General features: G+C 40.7%; 1 protein-coding gene across 1 annotated transcript; it reads right to left on the bottom strand.

The window, feature by feature from the left end:
- Positions 1-670: 670 nt before the first annotated feature.
- On the bottom strand, positions 671-18,046 carry hnf1ba (HNF1 homeobox Ba). The gene is made up of 10 exons (XM_031297602.2): positions 17,667-18,046; positions 15,455-15,654; positions 14,832-15,099; positions 14,522-14,739; positions 8,237-8,391; positions 6,900-7,026; positions 6,624-6,806; positions 6,004-6,122; positions 5,534-5,578; positions 671-3,080 (listed from the first exon to the last, which is right to left on the bottom strand). Exons 1-10 carry the CDS (start codon positions 18,044-18,046, stop codon positions 3,060-3,062), a joined length of 1,716 nt encoding a protein of 571 aa, XP_031153462.1. The 3' UTR covers positions 671-3,059.
- Between the last annotated feature and the right edge of the window lie 727 nt (positions 18,047-18,773).

Raw genomic sequence — 18,773 nt, forward strand, 5'->3', positions numbered from 1 at the left:
TTTGTCTTATCACGTAGCAACACCACATCTTATAGAGGCTATAAACACATTTGCAGAGGTGGAAAGTAACTCAAGTACTGCACTTCCATTTTGTTACTTTATACTTCTACTCCACTACATTTCAGCAGTGAACGTTTTTTTTTTTTGCCCCCAAGGCATGTATTTTACAGCTATACACATTACTTTGCCGATTAAGTTTTTACATAGATTAGAAACATATTGTACGATAAATATATAACATGTTTATTATAATTAGAAAATATGATGGATTCTTACTAATGTATTAGGCCAATCGACATTCCAACAGTATATCAAATGGTTCAACTGAGCTCCACTGCATAGACAAACTCCATAATAGTAATAATACAGCAAGATAGACTTTTTTTCAGAGAGATTTCTATCCATATATCTATTCCTGATCATTGTCTATCCATATATATTCCTGATTATTACTTCTATGTATTATTACATCTTTTTAAATGTCTGTTTAATGTCTGCATCTAATAGAGACAAAAAAATATATACTATATTATAGATACTATACTATGATATGAATTGTGATCTATCTATCTATCTATCTATCTATCTATCTATCTATCTATCTATCTATCTATCTATTTATCTATCTCTAATCCTTACATCGTGCACACAAAATAATCAAAAGCATGTATCCGTTTTGAAAAAAACATTTACTTGAAATATCAACATTTTCTCAAAAAGTATAAATAGTGATTTATGATTGATTTAAATTTTTATACAAAAATAATACATTAGGAGGAGGAATAAAATCATGTCCTGTCCCACAAGTATGAGTGCCCTCTGATCAGATGGCAGTAGATGTGCCTATAATAACAGTCACAAGCCAACCAACATAATAATAACAAATGTGACCTAATATTGAACAGGAGACTGGATCTGGCACACTTATGATAAACAGGGTTCAGTAGTCAAAATGGCATATTTGTCTCATAAAAACATGGGTGGTTATAGTGATTCTTGATGCCAAATTTGGTCCTCATCTCAACTTTTCTCATCATTGTACAGCTAAGTTAAGGTTAGCTTAACTGCAACTGAATCTTTGTTCGGACAGAACTTTGCTTACTAAGTACACAGACGATGGGAAAATGAGATAAACTGAACACAAACACACACAGACACACTCCTGTACACCTGTTGCTAGCGAGCTTACAGCCAACGTCTGTACAGTTACTTAGTTAGACTAAACACAACAGTCAAAGATACGCAGAAGGTAGTTTGCTTCTGTCTGAACAAACTTTAACACCTCTTCCTAACATACAGCCAGCGAGCGTAACTCTGGTAGATGGAGTGAGAAGAATTGTCCAGATATACTTCGAGCAATGTCACAGAGTGATGAGGGATGGGATTTGGTTTTGCTGCCTTTTTGATTTCTCCCTCTGCAAACAAGTAAGTTATTTATTTTTAACTAACGCCATTTTATCTGTGGATTAAATAAGATGCCGCTTCTCAGCCTCGTAAAGGAGTCTCTCTTCATCCATGTTGACTGGAGGGAAAACAGAAGTATGAAACTTTGCAAAAAAGAGCCAGGGCGAGCGCTTTTTCAAACAGACGACATGCCACTGAGCCTGTTCGCTGACACACGGAGCAGGGTGAAACAATCTGATGTTGGCTAGTTATGAAGAGGTGTGATACTGTTAGCGTGGGCGTCTGTACCCACAGCAGCTGCTCCTCTCCCCAACATTTCTCAGTCTTTGTGGATTCCTGTATGATTAGAGCAGCTCCTATCACAACATTGCCCTCTTTCATGTTTCTCTCCTTCACAAAATACCAGACTAAGAAGACTGTTTTGTTTCTGAATACTTGTCAATATTTTCATTCTAACCCTGGGGGGTCCTGCCGCCATGATGTATGATGAGGAGTTATTAACAATATTTGTCCTATTTGGTATCTCTTCACATTAAGGCAGGAAGTGGGAGAAGTAGGAGGAAGAGGGTGAGACCCATTCCTGAAATTCACCTGAACCTGTGTGCAAACAACATGGAGGGGAAGGGCCGCATTAAAGTGTGTGAGTCAGTCTCCCTCCATAGACATTGCAGGCTGACTCGTATTCTTTGGCATTTTTGTCACACATATATCCATCTGCTTTTGTGTTATTTTACAGGCAGCTTTATCAACAGCAACTCCAGTACAGTAAATATAAGTATAATTGTTAGTGACTTCACTGATAGTGCATATTCATTTCCAGTCTCAAGTGTGTGGAGTTCTGTGCAGAGTCCAGTTTTACAAAGCATTGCGTATTGACGCATTGCATAGTCCTTTCAAGATTGTCAAAGTCTTTTCAATCACAGTATACACATTGAACAACTCGAAATGATGAATCCCTCGCATTCATCGCCTGCACTATTGCAAGCACAGTAAAACTGAGTGTGAAAAAATAACATGGAAGACTCCTTTAAAGCCCAGTAAGAATGTCAAATGCATGCACAAGATCAATACAGGGTTATTATGATTGTCACACAGTTCTGCTCACGTGCAAAGCAATTTGTGTAGGCATCCAGGAACTTGTTGTGAGTCTTTCAGCCTTCACAGAGGTGGATCATTGTCTCTGTTAGTTTCAGGTTGTCTTCATATTTCCACCTTAAATCAGAGTGTAATATATAAGTTGCCAGAGCCTTTATTCAAGTCCATACCACAACAGTTTCTGAGCGCTTTTTGTGTGCTTGGTTTTTGTTCCTTTTGTAATGTCAGAAAAGAGGATGACAGGGGGCATAACAACTCTTACCTAAAACTGAATACTGGTTTCAAAGATTGTGTTAAAATCATCCTTGTTGATCATGTGTGTGCGTCGGAGGGGAATCCAGTCTCCTCGCTTTCAGGTGCAATGAGTCTCCCCCCACACTCTGTCCCCATTTCCCATTTTCACCGCATGGCCCACAGCCGTCGCCACTCCTCTCGTATTGTTGACTGACTCATCATCCAGTCCGCCGTTCCTGGTTATTAAGAGTTGTCATGGTTACCGCGGGAGAGGGTGGAAAAATGTGCTCCCGTTGCCGGGCACTGAGGAAGTCAGGTGGACGCTCTCACCAAGCTTGAAGAGGACACTGAAAGGAGAAGGAGAGAAATGTAAGACAAAGTAGGCCTGCATTACATAAAACAATAAATATAAGCTGTCCAGTAACACAGGTATATATATATATCTATATATAATGTGCATCAAGGCTGCCTGAAAGTGACAAATGAAACCTATGTAAAAATACCAGTAGTGGAAAGTAACAAAGTATAGCTTTGATATACTTTACTATAGTAAGGTTTTCCATTTTTTGCTACTTTATACTTTTACTCCATTACATTTTCAGAGGGAAATATTATAATTTTTACTCCACTAAATTTAGCTTACAGTTACTTGTTACTTTCAAATTTAGAGTATACATACATATTATAAGTCTATAAAATATCATGCATTGTTATAGGTTAATTAGGTAGAATTCCACCTTGATCAACTGCAACATTACATTATTCAATAATATAACACTGACAGGATCTAGATTACGTTTGATATTTTAAGTATATGTTGCTGCTTGAGTAAAAGGACTTTTACTTATAATGGTGTGTTTTTATAGTGTGGTACTCTTACCTAAGTAAATTATGTGAATACTTCTTCCACCACTGGTAAATACATCACCCTTGCACCTTCAGGTGCCACACCTGACCAAATACATTCCCCATCCCTCTTCTCCTAACTCTCAAAAGCTCTGTTTCCATTGAAATGCTCTCTGTTTTCTAGATTGTTTGTGGAATGTATTTTCCCCTGCCTCTCCAGGGCTAGAGCCAGGTGACCCTGGTGTGACCCTGCGGCCAGCAAACAGCTTCACCTGATAAAGCTGACCCGCTGTAAAGACTTGAGTCATTAGACGCCGGGCTCTGAGCAGAGGTGAGTTTGAAACGGACTCAGGTATAATGGAGGGTTCTCTGTAAACAATGAGTGTTATAAAGTCTGAGCATGCTGGTCGTGTCATGAGAAGAAGGCTGCCCCGTCCAAATAAAGCCCTGATAAGAAAATACCTGGGAGAGCCTGCTAGCTAATTGCTCTCTAAATAAATGTGTTTGTGAAATGCCACAGGGTGGCGATGCTAGTGGTGGGAAGTAACCACCAGTACTTTTACTCAAGTGCTTAAGTGCAATTTTAAGGTACTTGTACTTTTAATACTTTTTAGTCCGCTACATTTCAGAGGATAATATTGTACTTTTTACTGCACTCATTTTTTGACAGATGTAGTGAGTAGTTACTTGGCATATTAAGAGAAACAGGAGATATGCTTATAAAGTGGATCAGTGGATCCATCAATTAGTTGATTGACAGAAAATAAGTTTTAAAAAAAGGCCAAAAATATGATTGCTTTTAAATAGTTTTAATTCTAGTTAGTTACACAAAAGAAGTCACCTCAGTTTTTCTAATGTTTTTATAAACACTTAATTGAGGAAAAATTGGCAGAGTAATTGATAACAAAATAATTCTCAGTTTGAGCCCTACAATGTTATTGTTAAAGATTAAACCAATGGTTTTTGGTTGTGACTTTTTATAAAAAGCAGCCCCTTCTCACGTCAATCTTTAGTTTACATAAATCGGAAACATTTATGGTCGATCAAATATCTAAAACCACTCCATCTGTATAATTCCTACAGTACTTGATGTGTTAAAGTAGTTTTTGAGTATGTTATCACAAATAAGGTCTAGTAGTTTAGTATAGTATTGTAGTAGTAGTGGACCTATTATTTACGAGTACTTTTTCCACCACAGGGTACAGCTTTTATCACAACATATACCTTAAATGTTTTGCAGAAGTGTATCAATAAACCTCTGATTGTCCCCCGAGAGAGAGCAAAACCCTGACCAAAATGGGCCTACATTTTGTAGCCTCAGAGAGATTTGTTTTACTTTCTGCCTCCTGTGAAGGTACACCGCACTTTCATCCCATCAACCCATCTGTCTGTCAGTAGCAGCGCGTCGGTACAAGTGCTCGGCCTCAGTGTGGGAAATTGAGCGTGTGAACGCACTGTGGACAACATTTCAGGCTAGAGCGATCACCGAGAGCAGGGAGAAGTAGGAAAGAGGAAGAGGTGTAATTACTCCCCACCCAGCCCATCTCATCTCCAGCCTCACTGTAGCATGGAGGAAAGTAGCAGCACACAAGGCTGGAGAACTTTGATTAACAGCGGGGCTCATTTCCTGATCGCAGAGGTAACTCTCACCAGGGAGAGGAAAGTGAAAGAAGGCAGCATTAATCAAGGCGTTCAGGCTGAGCGAGCATGTGATTGATTAGACGTCTGTTTAAGAGGAAATAGGAATTCTGAGGAGTATACCATCCATATATCTGTCTGGTCTATTAGTTTGGAGCCACATGAAAGCATTTGAACATCAGCAGCAGCCCTGAACAAAAACTAAAGGAAGTAAAAGAAGCAGTATGCACGGCTACATAAATGATGTGATTTGTATGCCATTTTGGTGATTTTACTTATTTCAACTGCGTGACTGAACTAATAAAATTGTATTTACCCAGGAGAGACCCCCAAGTTGCACCATCTTGTTTACGGGACCGTCCTAATGTGACAGGAATTAAACAAGTCAACACACAATCACAATACACACACACACACACACACTTCTCCCTGTCATGATGTAGTTCCTGCTGTCAGTGTGTGCTTTCGATAGTGTTGTTTCTCTCAATCAGAACAGGGTGAGGGGGACTTCTGTGTATCAATAGGTGATGAGAGAGCTAATCAAAGTGTTTACAGTACTTTTTAAAAGAGAGATTTCATGAAAAGATAGTACTACCTGTTGCTAAATGTAAGAATTACAACAAAAACTACAATAACATCTTAGATTCTCATGCAAATACCCCCGTATTGATTACAGACATTGATTTTTTCGATCTAAATCCCACAGTGGCAGCCAGACAGAGGTGAGAACATGCATCTAACTGTGGCGCCTGTGATGCGGTATGATGCGACTGACTAAGGACTGACCGTCTTGCTTGAGGACATGGAGCTGAGGGTGCTGATGCTGTTGGCGTCTGTGACCACCATGGCCGAGGGGAAACGGGACGGGTGGGAATATTGTGGGGGCTCTTGTTTGTGAGGATACACTGCAAAGCAAAGTCAGACAGATAGTTAGATTTCCACACTTGTACATGAATGTTTTTAAAAAAAACCGTATATGTAGGGGGACATAAAAATGTTGAGCAACGTGGCCACTTAGCTTAATTCCTGAAAATACCAGTCACAAGAGAAGAAGAAGATCTGATCTAAAATCTAGTATTTGTGAGTGGAGCTCTTCTTTTAGTATTGACAGACACGGCAAAAGATTTGACGTCTGTCGTCATGTGAGCAGAGATGTGTCCATGCATGACACCAAAATTGAATTTGGGCAAGGAAACCAAACCTAATAGATCATAATAGGGTGAAGAGGGTGTTTTGTAGGCTGTTTTTTTTAAAAGATCTTGCCTTGTTTACACTACAGTATCTACTGTATACCAGTGATATCACAAGCCAAAAAGGTTGGGCACCAATGATATAACTGATTTTCAAAGCACAATAGAGGCTTGTATGCAAAGGAGATTATTAGAGTAGAAAGGAGTGTTACTGACTGTGGGAGTGTGTGACAGTAGCCATGAACGGCTGCTGGCTCATGTGGCTGGAGGACTGCTGCATCAGGCTCTGCTGGTGGGGGCTGTGGAGTTGCTGGGAAAACTGCACCGGCTGCAGCGCCGCAAGGCTGCCCGCCACGCTGTTGATCACTGGCACCGGCTGAGATTGTGATGTGTTTAAACCTAGTGAGACACAGCGAAACCTCAGTCGAACCATGTCACGATGAAATAAATTCAATGATTTTCACTTCTTTTCTGGAGGGATGTAGGACTTACTCTGTGCTATGGCCATGACTCCAGATAGAGGCATAATGAGGTTCTGTGTCTGCTGATGGCTGTGATGGGAACTGTGGATGTTGGTCAGTGTACTGACTGGAGGAAGTCCTCCACCTGAACCTGAAATCTGGGGAGAGATGAAAGAAACAAACACAATTAGAGAACTGATTTATTGCTGTAATATTTTGTTATAACAGACTACAACACTCAACGTTAGTGTCTGCTATGTCAATTCACATAAATGTATTTTCAAAGTGAAATAGATGTTGGCTACTAAACAAACAACAGAAGTAAATGTTGACTTAGTTTAGATTCTTTTGTATAACACTACACTTGTGTAACTCCACTCATACACAGCACACAAGCAAATACTGATAAGAAACAAAAAGTAAAGAAGAAATAATCATACAAAAAACTTCAGCTAGAAGACTGTGCATGAGTTTGTGTAGCACATTGACCGTATTTGTACCTGCATGCTGGTTCATACGAATGCTTACGTGCATATTTGCAAAACAACATCTCTGCATTTACAGTAATGGCTATCTGGATCAGGATCTTCCCACTCGGTGGGGCTGCGACTTTTTGACTACTGCCAGCTGCCCACAGAGGACAGAGCAGCAAAACACACATCAGCAAATGAGAAAACTGTCAGCTCTGACCTGCTGCACACAACACTGCCTGCCCTCGCTGTGGTCATTTCACATAATGCCGCTTCAAAAGGCAGAAGTATTTTGATCTGACAGGGAAGTTAGTGAATAGTTTTGAATATGTTGCATGACTTTAAGTGACCAGATAAGTGGTTTAGATGGTTTAATTTATGGTTGATGGGAATTTTAATTTTGGTCAAAGAAGAATAATATTCTATATTCTATTTTGACAGTAAATTACACATCACATATCAGAAGTATTGTTGCACCACCACTCAAACGCTTTGGGCCCATGCACAGGTTTCCTTGTCACTGATCAAATATTGGACTAGGGCAGAAGGGAGAAACTCTGAAGTAGACACACACAAAAAACCATGGGGTATAATCAAATGTTGGCGTCATTTCAGTGGCAGAACAAGCAGCGCTCCACCTGTGGCTCCTCTTTTTGAGGCATTTAATCAATAAGAACAGAATGTTTCATTGTCAGGTTTATTGGCTAAGCGATGAACATGCCTGGTACACTCTGGTGAAGGTTAGTCCAGCCATGGCCTGCCACCCCGGCTCCACCTTCCAAACAAAGCAGCACAATGTGCTAATTGTGCTGCTCTGTTGTGCTTTGTACGTTTATGCTAATAGCAGGCCAGGTCTTATCTAATCTGAGGCCATGAAGGCTCAGGTGTGTTCACTCACCATCTTGACGTCAGGTGACAGCAGACTGTGGCTGTGGTCCAATCCTCCCGGAGACACCTGCTGAAGCACCGACTGGCTGGTCACCATGCCGTTGCTACTGTGATGACTGATGGCCGTGGAGGAGGTGACCTCACTGGGGCCTTGGCTGTAACGCACTGAGAGAGAGAGACAGAACGTTAGTTTCACCTGTTGTGTCATACAACTGTAACACTTATGTGGGGCAGAGTGATAGCAGCGTCGGCCTGGTTCTGTGCTGAGAAACGCCGCTGTCACTCCAATCAACCTGCTCTTTGACTCAGACAGGGGAGGACAGAGCAAACAAACACAGTGACCCGTCTGCTGCTATCTGCGTAACTGAGCCAAGGCCATTCACTGTGTTCACTGACTCACAACAGCAGAACTCCTATCAGATCTGATCAGCAAACAAATGTTACCCATCGTAATTACATCAGTGTGAAGTTTAACCAGTATTTTAAACGAAATGTATTTAAAGTAGAAGTAACCATACTCATTCTGCAGAAAAATGACCCCTGCAAGTGTTATATAGTTAAATATTACACTGTCAGATTTTGAATACCGATGCATCAACGTAAAAAGCAGCATTTTGCTGTTGTAGCTGGTTCGAGGTGGAGCTAGTTTTAACAGTTATATACAGTTTGGTAGTTTAGTCCAGTGATTCACCAACCAAGACGTCAGACTCCCTCTAAAGGGCCACAAGATAAATGTGAGGGGGAGATGATTATTGCGGAAGGACAGAAGAAAAAACTAAGTTCTGCTACATAAACTTCTCTAACCTGTGATTGTAGCTCTTTCGGCCTAAATGAAACGATCTAAGAAGTGTATTTTGGAAGTTTATATATGGTGGAGTAAAAAAAGTTAATTTGCCTCTAACATGTAGTGGAGTATAAGCATAAAGTGGCAAATCAACAAAGGATCTAAAATGTTTACTTTAGTACAGTGTTTGAGTAAATGCACTTTTCGAACAATGTTCACATATTCAGAGTGAAGTTGCAATAAAAATGAAATTCTTCTTTTAGTGCCATCCCTTAATCTCGTGTCTAGACTCAGTGTTGTCTCTCACTGGTGGCCCGAAGGAATGCTTCACCCCACCACTACCGACAATCAAATGCCTGTTTGCCGATGCAGGCCCCCTCTGATACCAACAGAGTAAACATTACACAATAACAAGCAATGTCAAACACATTCTTATAATGTGGTCTCAGCCTTATGCTCTCTAGAGTGTCCCACCCTCACTGACAGTGTAGAGACAGACTCTGTTTACACTCAGATCTCCCATCTTCCCCGAGCCCTCCGTCCCTGACCCAGGTGTGACAGCTTGAATGCCCTGCCGAAGTCGGTCAGACATGACAGGAGGCATTGACATACAGCCATTTTGAGATAAAAGGGAGGGAGAGGCGCTGACACTAAATGTGACCAATGAGGGGGGCATTGATTTCTTGTCAGTGCTGGAAACTGGAACAGGGTGTGTTTGCAGATCTGAATGTTTGCCTCAGGTGTCAGGGAAATAAATAGGCATACTCTTTTATCTTAAAATACTGCAAATTAATCTTTCTTGTAGTTGATGGATGTGTACAGATTCATGTAGGCTATATGTCAATGCATATCACTGCAGTAATCGTAATAATCTTGCATAAGATGCCGTACATTTAAAACAATAATTTGACATTTTGGGAAATATGCTGAGAGTTAGCGGAGATTATTACAGCTCTCATGTCTGTGGCCAAAATAAAAAAGCTACAGCCAGCAGTCGGCTAGTTTAGCTTAGCATAAAGAGGGGGGAACAGCTAGCCTCGCTCTGTCCAAAAATAACTACATTTGTATATGATTTTGTATTAAACAAACAAAATATAACATGTTACTACTGAGCTTTAGAGATGCTGGTAACTTTAGTCAGATTTTCTTTAACCTTTTGACAAAGCCAGGCTAGTTGTTTCCCTGTTTTCAGTCTTTATGCTAAACTAAGCTAAACTAAGCTAAGCTGACTGTCTTTAGGCTCCAGCTACACATTTAACAGACATATATGAGAGTGTTATTGATCATCTAACTCTCAGCAAGAAAGCAAACAAGCATATTTCCCATAATGTTGAACTATTCCTTTAACTACAGACACTAAAAAAATACAGATATCGCGATGCCTGATGCCACAGCACCATATTTCATCCTCCAGAGTACCTGTCCTCCATTTTGTTCAGCCCACAGACTTCATATTGTCTTCAGGAACATACTAGCAACCCCACAACACTCCACCACACCTTGTAAACATTGATGCAGAACAATAAAGCACTCCATTGGACTCATGACCCCCATTGCCACACAATAGAGGAGGACTCATAAAAAGGCAGTTATCTCGAAGCTGGGCGACCTCTTAAAGTGTCAGACAGAGAAAAGGATGCTATTCAGTTTCTTTGAGTTCAGCAGTAATTCCAGCTGCAGGGAACCTAGTAGTAAGTAAGGAGGACTTCAACAATCTAAACTAAGAGACTCTGGGTTTCTAGAAAGCAGGTTTTCTGCAGACACACTTAAAGTCACAAAGCACTAATAATAATAATAATAATAATAATAATAATAATAATAATAATAATAACTTAAGTTGGAAATTCCGTAAAACTAAAGTTTTGCTCTGGCAAGATGAGACAATCCATGAAAAACTGAGGCGTCCTTTTAAAGAGCAGGGGGAGGGCGAGAACTTCAGAAGGGGAGTGGTAGCAAGGATCTTGAGCAGGTTTAAAAGGCTTTATCTCCCTGTGTGACCCATGTAATATCAAAGCCTGCCTCCCCAACCCCAGGCAGTGCTCATTGTAGTGCCGCTGCATATGACAGACCTCCTGGGTCTCTGCAGGACGTATCCAGTCTCTTCTTTGTGGCTTTCTGGGAGACACAGAGCAGTGGAAAGTGCAGACCGAGGCCATCCTTTTCTGTGTGTGTCTTGTTTCAAGCTAGCCTGAGGTGACGGAAACCAACGCAACCCACGGCTAATCCCCCCTACTACTGTGTCTGATCAGGAACTTCTGAGTCTGCTAGTTTTGTAACGTGCAGAACGATGCAGCTCAGCTTACACGGCAATGATTCAATTTTATTATGACTTCAGCTGGCAAATTACTAGTGATTGACGAAGTACTAATCTTAAAATACTCCATTACAAGTAAAACTCCTGCATTCATATCCTACACAGTAAATGTACAGAAGTATAAGCAAAATATACTTAAAGTATCCAAAGTAAAAGTACTTGTCAAGACGAAAAACTGCCCCTCTGACTTAAATATTATTATATTTTACATTATGCGATTGTTACCGATGTACACATTTGTAAGCAGTATCTTACTGTTGTAGCTAGTCTTAACCACTTCAATACTATGACGTAGATTAGCACAATGGTTCCCAAACTAGGGGTTGGCCCCCTCCAAGGGGTCACGAGATAAATGTGAGGGGTTGTAAGATGATAAATGGGGCAGGAAAAAATTAAAAATAAAGTTCTGCAACACACATTTTTATGAATTTTCTATAATCTGTGTTTTTTCTGTGAAATGTTGTAAAAAAGGTTTAGAGTGGAACATTGTCTGTAGTGGAACATCTAAAACTCATAGACATCTGAAAATTGACAAGGGGCCATAACCAGACTCTGATTTTTGTAAGCAAACTGGTTTTGAACCAATAGTTTAATCCTTAGCTATGCATAATATTTTGTAAGAATATCATATTCTGAAAAGTTTGTTGTTGTCAAATAAATATAGTGAAGTGAAAAGTGCAATATTTCGTGGAGTAAAAGTACAAGGTAAAATACAATAGAAATACATTATTTTTGCATAAGAAAATCTAATGTTTGTAAACATACAGTACATATGTAAGTTTTGATCTAGTCAACATATTCAGATCTAACTGCACTCTCGCAGGCTACATGACCCGCCCACTTTACTACAAGACACGCCCACTCCACTACAGTGCACCCTGAGATAACTTCCTGCATTAACGTACTTATTTAAACCCAAACCAAGATCTTTTCCTAAACCTAACCATGTAGTTTTTGTGCGTATAATATAACTTAGTTTGGTGCCTAAAGCTAACCACATAGTTTTGGTGCCTACAAACGTAACCCAACTGTATCCTGTAGTACTGTGGACCCACAGATAGACCTGCTTGGAAATATTGGCCGTTGCCCCCAGACACTAAAATGTCGTCAGACCAATTGCCAATGGGTTCCAAGATTAAGCTGAGATTAATGTTTCAAAGTAAAATGGCGTGAATAAAATGGAATACTTGAGCTCAGTAAACGTTATGAGTGGATAAACAGTAAGTAAATATTGCATAGGAAAACACAGTTGTGTACACACATACAAACTATGTCATCTGCCTGTTTCATTTCTGTAAGTAAAAAAGGTCACCACCAAAACTGCACGCCACACTGTTTGATTGTCTATCCAGTTGTGACCAACTGATCAACGAACTGAAACAGAATCAATAAAAACTCCCAAAGTAAGAGGAGTTTCTTTGATCTGACCCAGCAGTGACCTCCCTCGTATGACTGAAGGTGTGGCGACGGTTTAAGGAGGGGGGTGACTAGCTTTCTCTGTAGGCGAAGAAGGGGTCATCAGTCCTGTCTGGCCAGAAAAGAGCCAATACTCCAGTGGACAGCTCCTGCTGCTTCAAGTCTGCACCCAGCCTCAGCAACTATACCAATGCCCATAAAGATGAAGGGGGGAGGCTTTAAAATCAGTCCTCCTCAAGGCCCAGCAGAGACAAATGAACCTAGGTTACAGTGACTGCAGTCTTCTAATACACCACAGACAATGGGACCTCCTACTGAGGGAGAGTATAGAGAGTAGAAGTCAGAGGAGCCCCTAATCAAAGGCCTGGGAGATGTAGAAGCAAAGGATTTTAATTGTCCATTAAGCATGCATAATACAGGCCGTGCCCTAGCAACGCAATGAGACGCCCTGCTGGGATATTATTGTCAGGCCAGGGGCTGACACTGAAAAACAGCTGATGCTGTCGGCAGGATGCCAGCAGGACACCTTGTAAGCAGCCAGCTGAGGGGTTTTTGAGGGGAGCAAAGTCTTTTCCGCCATGCAACCTTATCGCTGAACCTTCTGGCTTGGACACCTGAGGTCAATGCCTGGTCAGGTGTTCTCAGCAACAAGAAGAAAAAAAACTCAAGCAAACAGACAATCACCAAAGGTAAAAGAGCAAGCCAAGGCAAACAGTTTGCTTTCCCTTCAAAGCTTGCCTCATGTTCGAACACGAGAGAACAACAATAGACTCTGAGTGAGACTCTCAAATCACAGTTTTATGGAGGGTGAGTGATGACACGGAGGATAATGCTCTGTGAGGCCTATTAGCTTTGTTTTTATGTCGTATATACCAGGTAGACTCATTCAATACTAATTACTCCAAATGCAAACAGGTCGGGGTGAAATGGTCAGAGCAATAATGCACAGCATTTCCTTGTTTTGGAGACTCTCCGAGCAGAGTCATTAGCAACCTGCATGGGAGGTGGAAATGTGGAAAGGATAGCGTAATGTTGAGTAAATCTGGATGTGTCTGTCCCCCCCTCACTGCCCCTGGCCTGACCCTGGCCTGTCACAGGATTGCTGCCCTTTGTGTCATGCTTCTCCATGCTGACTTTGGAGTGGAGATTGCAGGTACAATGTGAATTGTTCTCAGTGTGTTTTGAAAGATCAGAATAACAATGGCATTTGCTCAGCTCACTCACTCACGCTCATTGATCACTTGCCCCCTCTTTCTCTGCCTCTCTGATCACATCAACTGTGCTTCTAACCATGTTACATTAGACAGCATTGACTGTATTTTCACACCGAATGAAACTAAATCATGCAATTCTTTGCACAATTATCTCTAATTTAGGCGTAAACATCGTACATTTTCTCTGTAAACTGATGTTAGTGTATATTTTCATGCATACTCTGTCACTAGTCATGTGGAATTGTTTAACATAAGCGATGAATCTGCATGTGACCCATAAAAGGGAGCTTTACACATTAAAGTCTATTTAAAGGTCTTGAAAAGTTTTGTAGTAATGTAAGTAATGTAGGAAACAGGTTCAGACAATGATGAATAATGCGTGGAATGAAAAATACAATATCTTGGGTTGTCCTGTATCGATTTTGAAACTTTTCTTTTTAAACTATCTGACAATGTTAAAGGAGTGCAACACTAAATCGGTGGAGTACTCTTTTAAAGACAAGTCACATTCTGTCTGCTCTGTGTGATGCTAAACTGCATGCAAAGCAACGCCAGTTGGCATCTTACTGGGAGGTGAAATGCTGGTATGATGTGGCGAGCTGTGTGACAGCAGTGGGTTCATACTGTGGGGCGGTAGACTAACGGAGTCCATGGCCAGCTTTTGCCTGAAGGCTTCCTCTTTACGCCGGTTGGCAAACCAGTTGTAGACTCGCACTTCAGTGACCAGATTAGAGCCGAGGCCCTGAGCTTTGGAGGGGGAGACGCCTCTCTGAAGACATTCGGCTCTGCAGAAAACAGGTGAACAAGGTGAAAAATTAGGATTGATATTGTTTGGGTAACATTTTTCTAAGAAGGTAGAGGAAGGTGTCATGTTTACCTGTTGCACTCTCCTACCAACGCTTCCCTCTCCTCCTTGCTGGGGTTTTTCTGCCGTTCATAGGCCTGGTACAGGATTTGCTGGGACGCAGGCCCCCATTTGAAACGGTTACGTCTCATTTTCTTGCAGGAGGGTTCACTGCCAACCTCTTCACCAGGCGGACCCATGCCCTGACCAGACGGGTTGAACTCTGGGAAAAAAAACACCGGATCCTGATTGCCTTTGTCTGTCATGTTGCTGCCAGAGCCTAGCACTGCCTGGTTGAACTCTGCAAAACAAGAAGAGGTACATTCAATACATTTCAAAATGCTTTCTTTTATTGCAAAACCACAAAAAGAAAAGACAGATTTGTAAAAGGAGAAGTTAGTTAGACACATAATAGTGATTTTTTTATAAATCAACAAATAATATTTTTTCCTTTAGATGCGTCATGACAAACTTCAGTATTCAGTAGTCTAGGCCTATTGCTGTAGGTGCATGTTTATGTCATCCAGCCTAATGACAAAATGTCCAACCCAACTTGATATCCCTGCAGGTTTGAAACCCAAATAAAGTGCAGTGCTGCTGTCAACTACACATTACAGGCCAGGGCGACGCTGTGAGAAACTCAAATATTAACTTACGTCTGAGAATTTCCCGCTGTTTCCTGACATACCAGGTGTAGAGGGCCGCTCGCTTCTGTGTTTTCATGGGCGTGCCTTTGTTGAGATGCTGGGAGAGGTGAGATTGGTTCAGTCCTGTAACGTCCACCACCTCCCGTTGGGGGATGTTGTGCTGTTGCATGTAACCTTTGATCATACGGGCAGCACGCCATGGATCCTCTCTGGGTTCAGATAAAACACAGCAGCAAAAAACACTCACATTACCACTGGACTACGTGCAGCTTTTAGAGGGAAGTAGTAAAGAGCAAAAACACCTTTACTCACATTTTATGGCTGAATTAAAGTTTTTTGGTCAATTTAATTAATGTAAATAAAATGACGAAATGCTATGTGTAACCAGGAGTTTGGTTGTTTTGTTGATAATAAAAGTTGTGTATTTATGCCTTTAACAAAATCTACTAAATACTCTGATCAAACACACATGAACTTGTTCCTTTTCTTTAGCTTCACCGTTTTTCAAGGCCTCAAGTTTAAAGGGTAACAAGTCCACTCACTGACCACCTGTTGTATGGATCATTGTAGCCTGTTCAGTAGGCTTTACATTTTTTCAAAAGTTAGTTTACGTGGATTCAGGCAGGTTGAGAAACTTGGACTTAGCATTTGCTGCCTCAACACATGATTGGAGCCTGGAAACAGTTAGATACGGTTTGTGTAAATTTGAAGCAAGCATAGACAAAAAAATGCAAATTAAAAAAGGACCCCCAACTGTCTGACAGATCTTGAGGATGTTGACAAAACTTGTGATAATACTCAGGTAAAAAGATATTTGTCAGATTTTCTGTATGCTATTTTTAAAATGTACTGCATAAAAACTTGGTATCAGCATATATTTTCTATATATATTTATACATAGGCCTACTCGATCAGATGTTCTTAATTAAGAATAATTTGAGGTCAGGATTACGTGAAGGTATAGTTATATACTTGTCTGTAAAATTAGAGATTTTAATCTCAAAGAAATGCGAAGTTCATTAAAAGAAAATTAGTTTTTTCGTATTTAAGAAATGACATTTAGGGCCTATAGGCCTACTTGCATAAATATTAACTTTGACCCCATATATGAATTTAGCATTAAAACATGTTCTTACCTGTAGAATAAGCCCTTCACATTATTCATTAGGGCTTAACGTCACATTTCTGCAGCAGCAAGAAAATGTAAGAAAAGCTCTGCGGAGCTATAATTATAATAACGGAGCAACCCGAGATCAGCAGCCACGCTGACAGCGGCAGCTGGAGCAAATGTACACGCGCCTGTTTGTTTAGGAGAATGTGGAGGCCTACACAAGTCTGCGGGTTAAGTGGGAGATGTTAGTTTATAACTTTTGACAATGAATAACCAGATCTCCATTCACTCTAATCACACGCCACTGTGTATCTTTCAGTTGATGATTTATAGAATAAAATTAATAATAACTTAACTACACGTGGGTTAGTTTTGATATTCTTCCGGTCCTGTTTCAGCCTCACATATGACTTTTACAGTGAATCAAGTGCTCTGAGTGGACTAAAGGGATTACAGGTGTCCAATTCATATTTGTTTTTGGCATGACAGACACATGAACAAATGGAAACAAATTTTAGCCATAAAGAAATTATAAATCAAAATGTATTATTATTATTATTATTATTATTATTATTATTATTATTATTTGTAGTAGTAGTAGTATTAATGTACAGTAGGCTATTACCATATTTATCAAACGTGTTAATAATATTCAATATTACATGCTACTCGTTTTTGAGCCTATAAATTCTCAGCCAGAAGTTGTTTCGATTGACTTTCTCTTCATGTCGCCCTTTGCCGGATTTGTATCGTTAGGAGGTGGAGTATATAGCCTAGTTAATAATAAATAGATTTAATTCAGCTGATATTTTCCAAAGGTAAAGAAATAATAATCCATGTGGATAATTAGTAACCAGAATGTGAAAATAGGTCCGCGGCGGGTTATTTTAAAATTGTAAACAAAGAAGGGAAAGGCCTTAATTCAATTTATTTAAATGTTTGCTTCATTTTATAACCTTTAAAACGAACATGAGCATTTGTAAACAGTAAACAGAATAACCCCGAGCGCTTAGTCACTTTCTCATGTCAGCCTTCGTAATGCGCTTAGCCTACATTTTCAACTTTTTTTTACACTTAAAAAAAAAACTTGGATAAAGTATGAACACTTACGATAACATGCGATCCACCTCCGCCCTCTGCTCGGCGGCCTCTTCCGTGTTGAGCGACTGGAGCTCCTTCAGTATCGGCGGGGTGTCGTAGTCGTCCCCGTCCTCAGAGCCCTCGTCCCCGGACAGCTTGCCCTTGCTGTGGCCGTTGGTGAGCGTGTGGAAGACGGGCTTGGAGTCGGCGTCCGCCCCGTTCATCTTGCCGCTGTGAGGAGGAACGGGGGACATGGATATGTTCTCCAGTTTTACTCCAAAGCCCGGCGGGCTGGGGTCCATATCATCCAGGGCCTGGATCAGAACATCTTTGGTAACTCCTGAGTCCAGCAGGGCGCTGAGGAGCTCCTGCTGCAGGGATGTCAGCTTGGATACCATTTTAGAGAACATTAAAAACACAACATAGGCCTGCTGTGTGCGCGGTGCAGCAGAGGGGAAAAGGGAAGGATATATAGAGGGATATAATAAAAAAGTCAAAATAAAGTTCCTTTCTTGCTCTCCGCTCCAGTGTTGTGGGGAGTTTACCGCTGCTGACACCTGCTCCGAGAAGCTGCTTCACTTCCCTGTTGAAGAGCAGGATGGAGCTACTTTGTCATGATGCTTTCTGAGTGCAGGGGGATATAAAACGTGGTAATGAGTGGGCCGGCTGATGGGAGCCTTATGTAAATCCACTGAATACGGCCCGCTCTGGGCCGAGGTAGACATGTGTTTACACTGCTGCACTGCTGCTTTTATTGGCTCCCCTTATCAGCAAAACTTTCATGGACTTTGGACCCTGTTGTATATGCCATAAAGACTTTTAAGAAAGGCTGCACATATATTCACACCGCTGGATCTGTTATTCTAGTTTTATAATAATTAGTTCTCCGAGAATGAATGTTTATGTATATTTAACTTATTAAAGGACTTGATTTAGGCTACATTATTATCTTATCTAAGTGCACTCGTTATTGCCTAATGGGATAATCGTAGGTGTTAATGAGCTGTTGTTGCTGTCCTCATTAATTCAGGTGTTTGTTTCCTTTAGAGAAGCCTAATCTCATTAGTTTTATTCAAATAGTCTCACATCAAGGGGTCATACAGAAATGTTTATGTATTTAAATTGTAATGCAGTAGG

This window comes from Sander lucioperca, chromosome 5, assembly GCF_008315115.2.
Source record: "Sander lucioperca isolate FBNREF2018 chromosome 5, SLUC_FBN_1.2, whole genome shotgun sequence".
Taxonomy (NCBI): Eukaryota; Metazoa; Chordata; class Actinopteri; order Perciformes; family Percidae; genus Sander; species Sander lucioperca.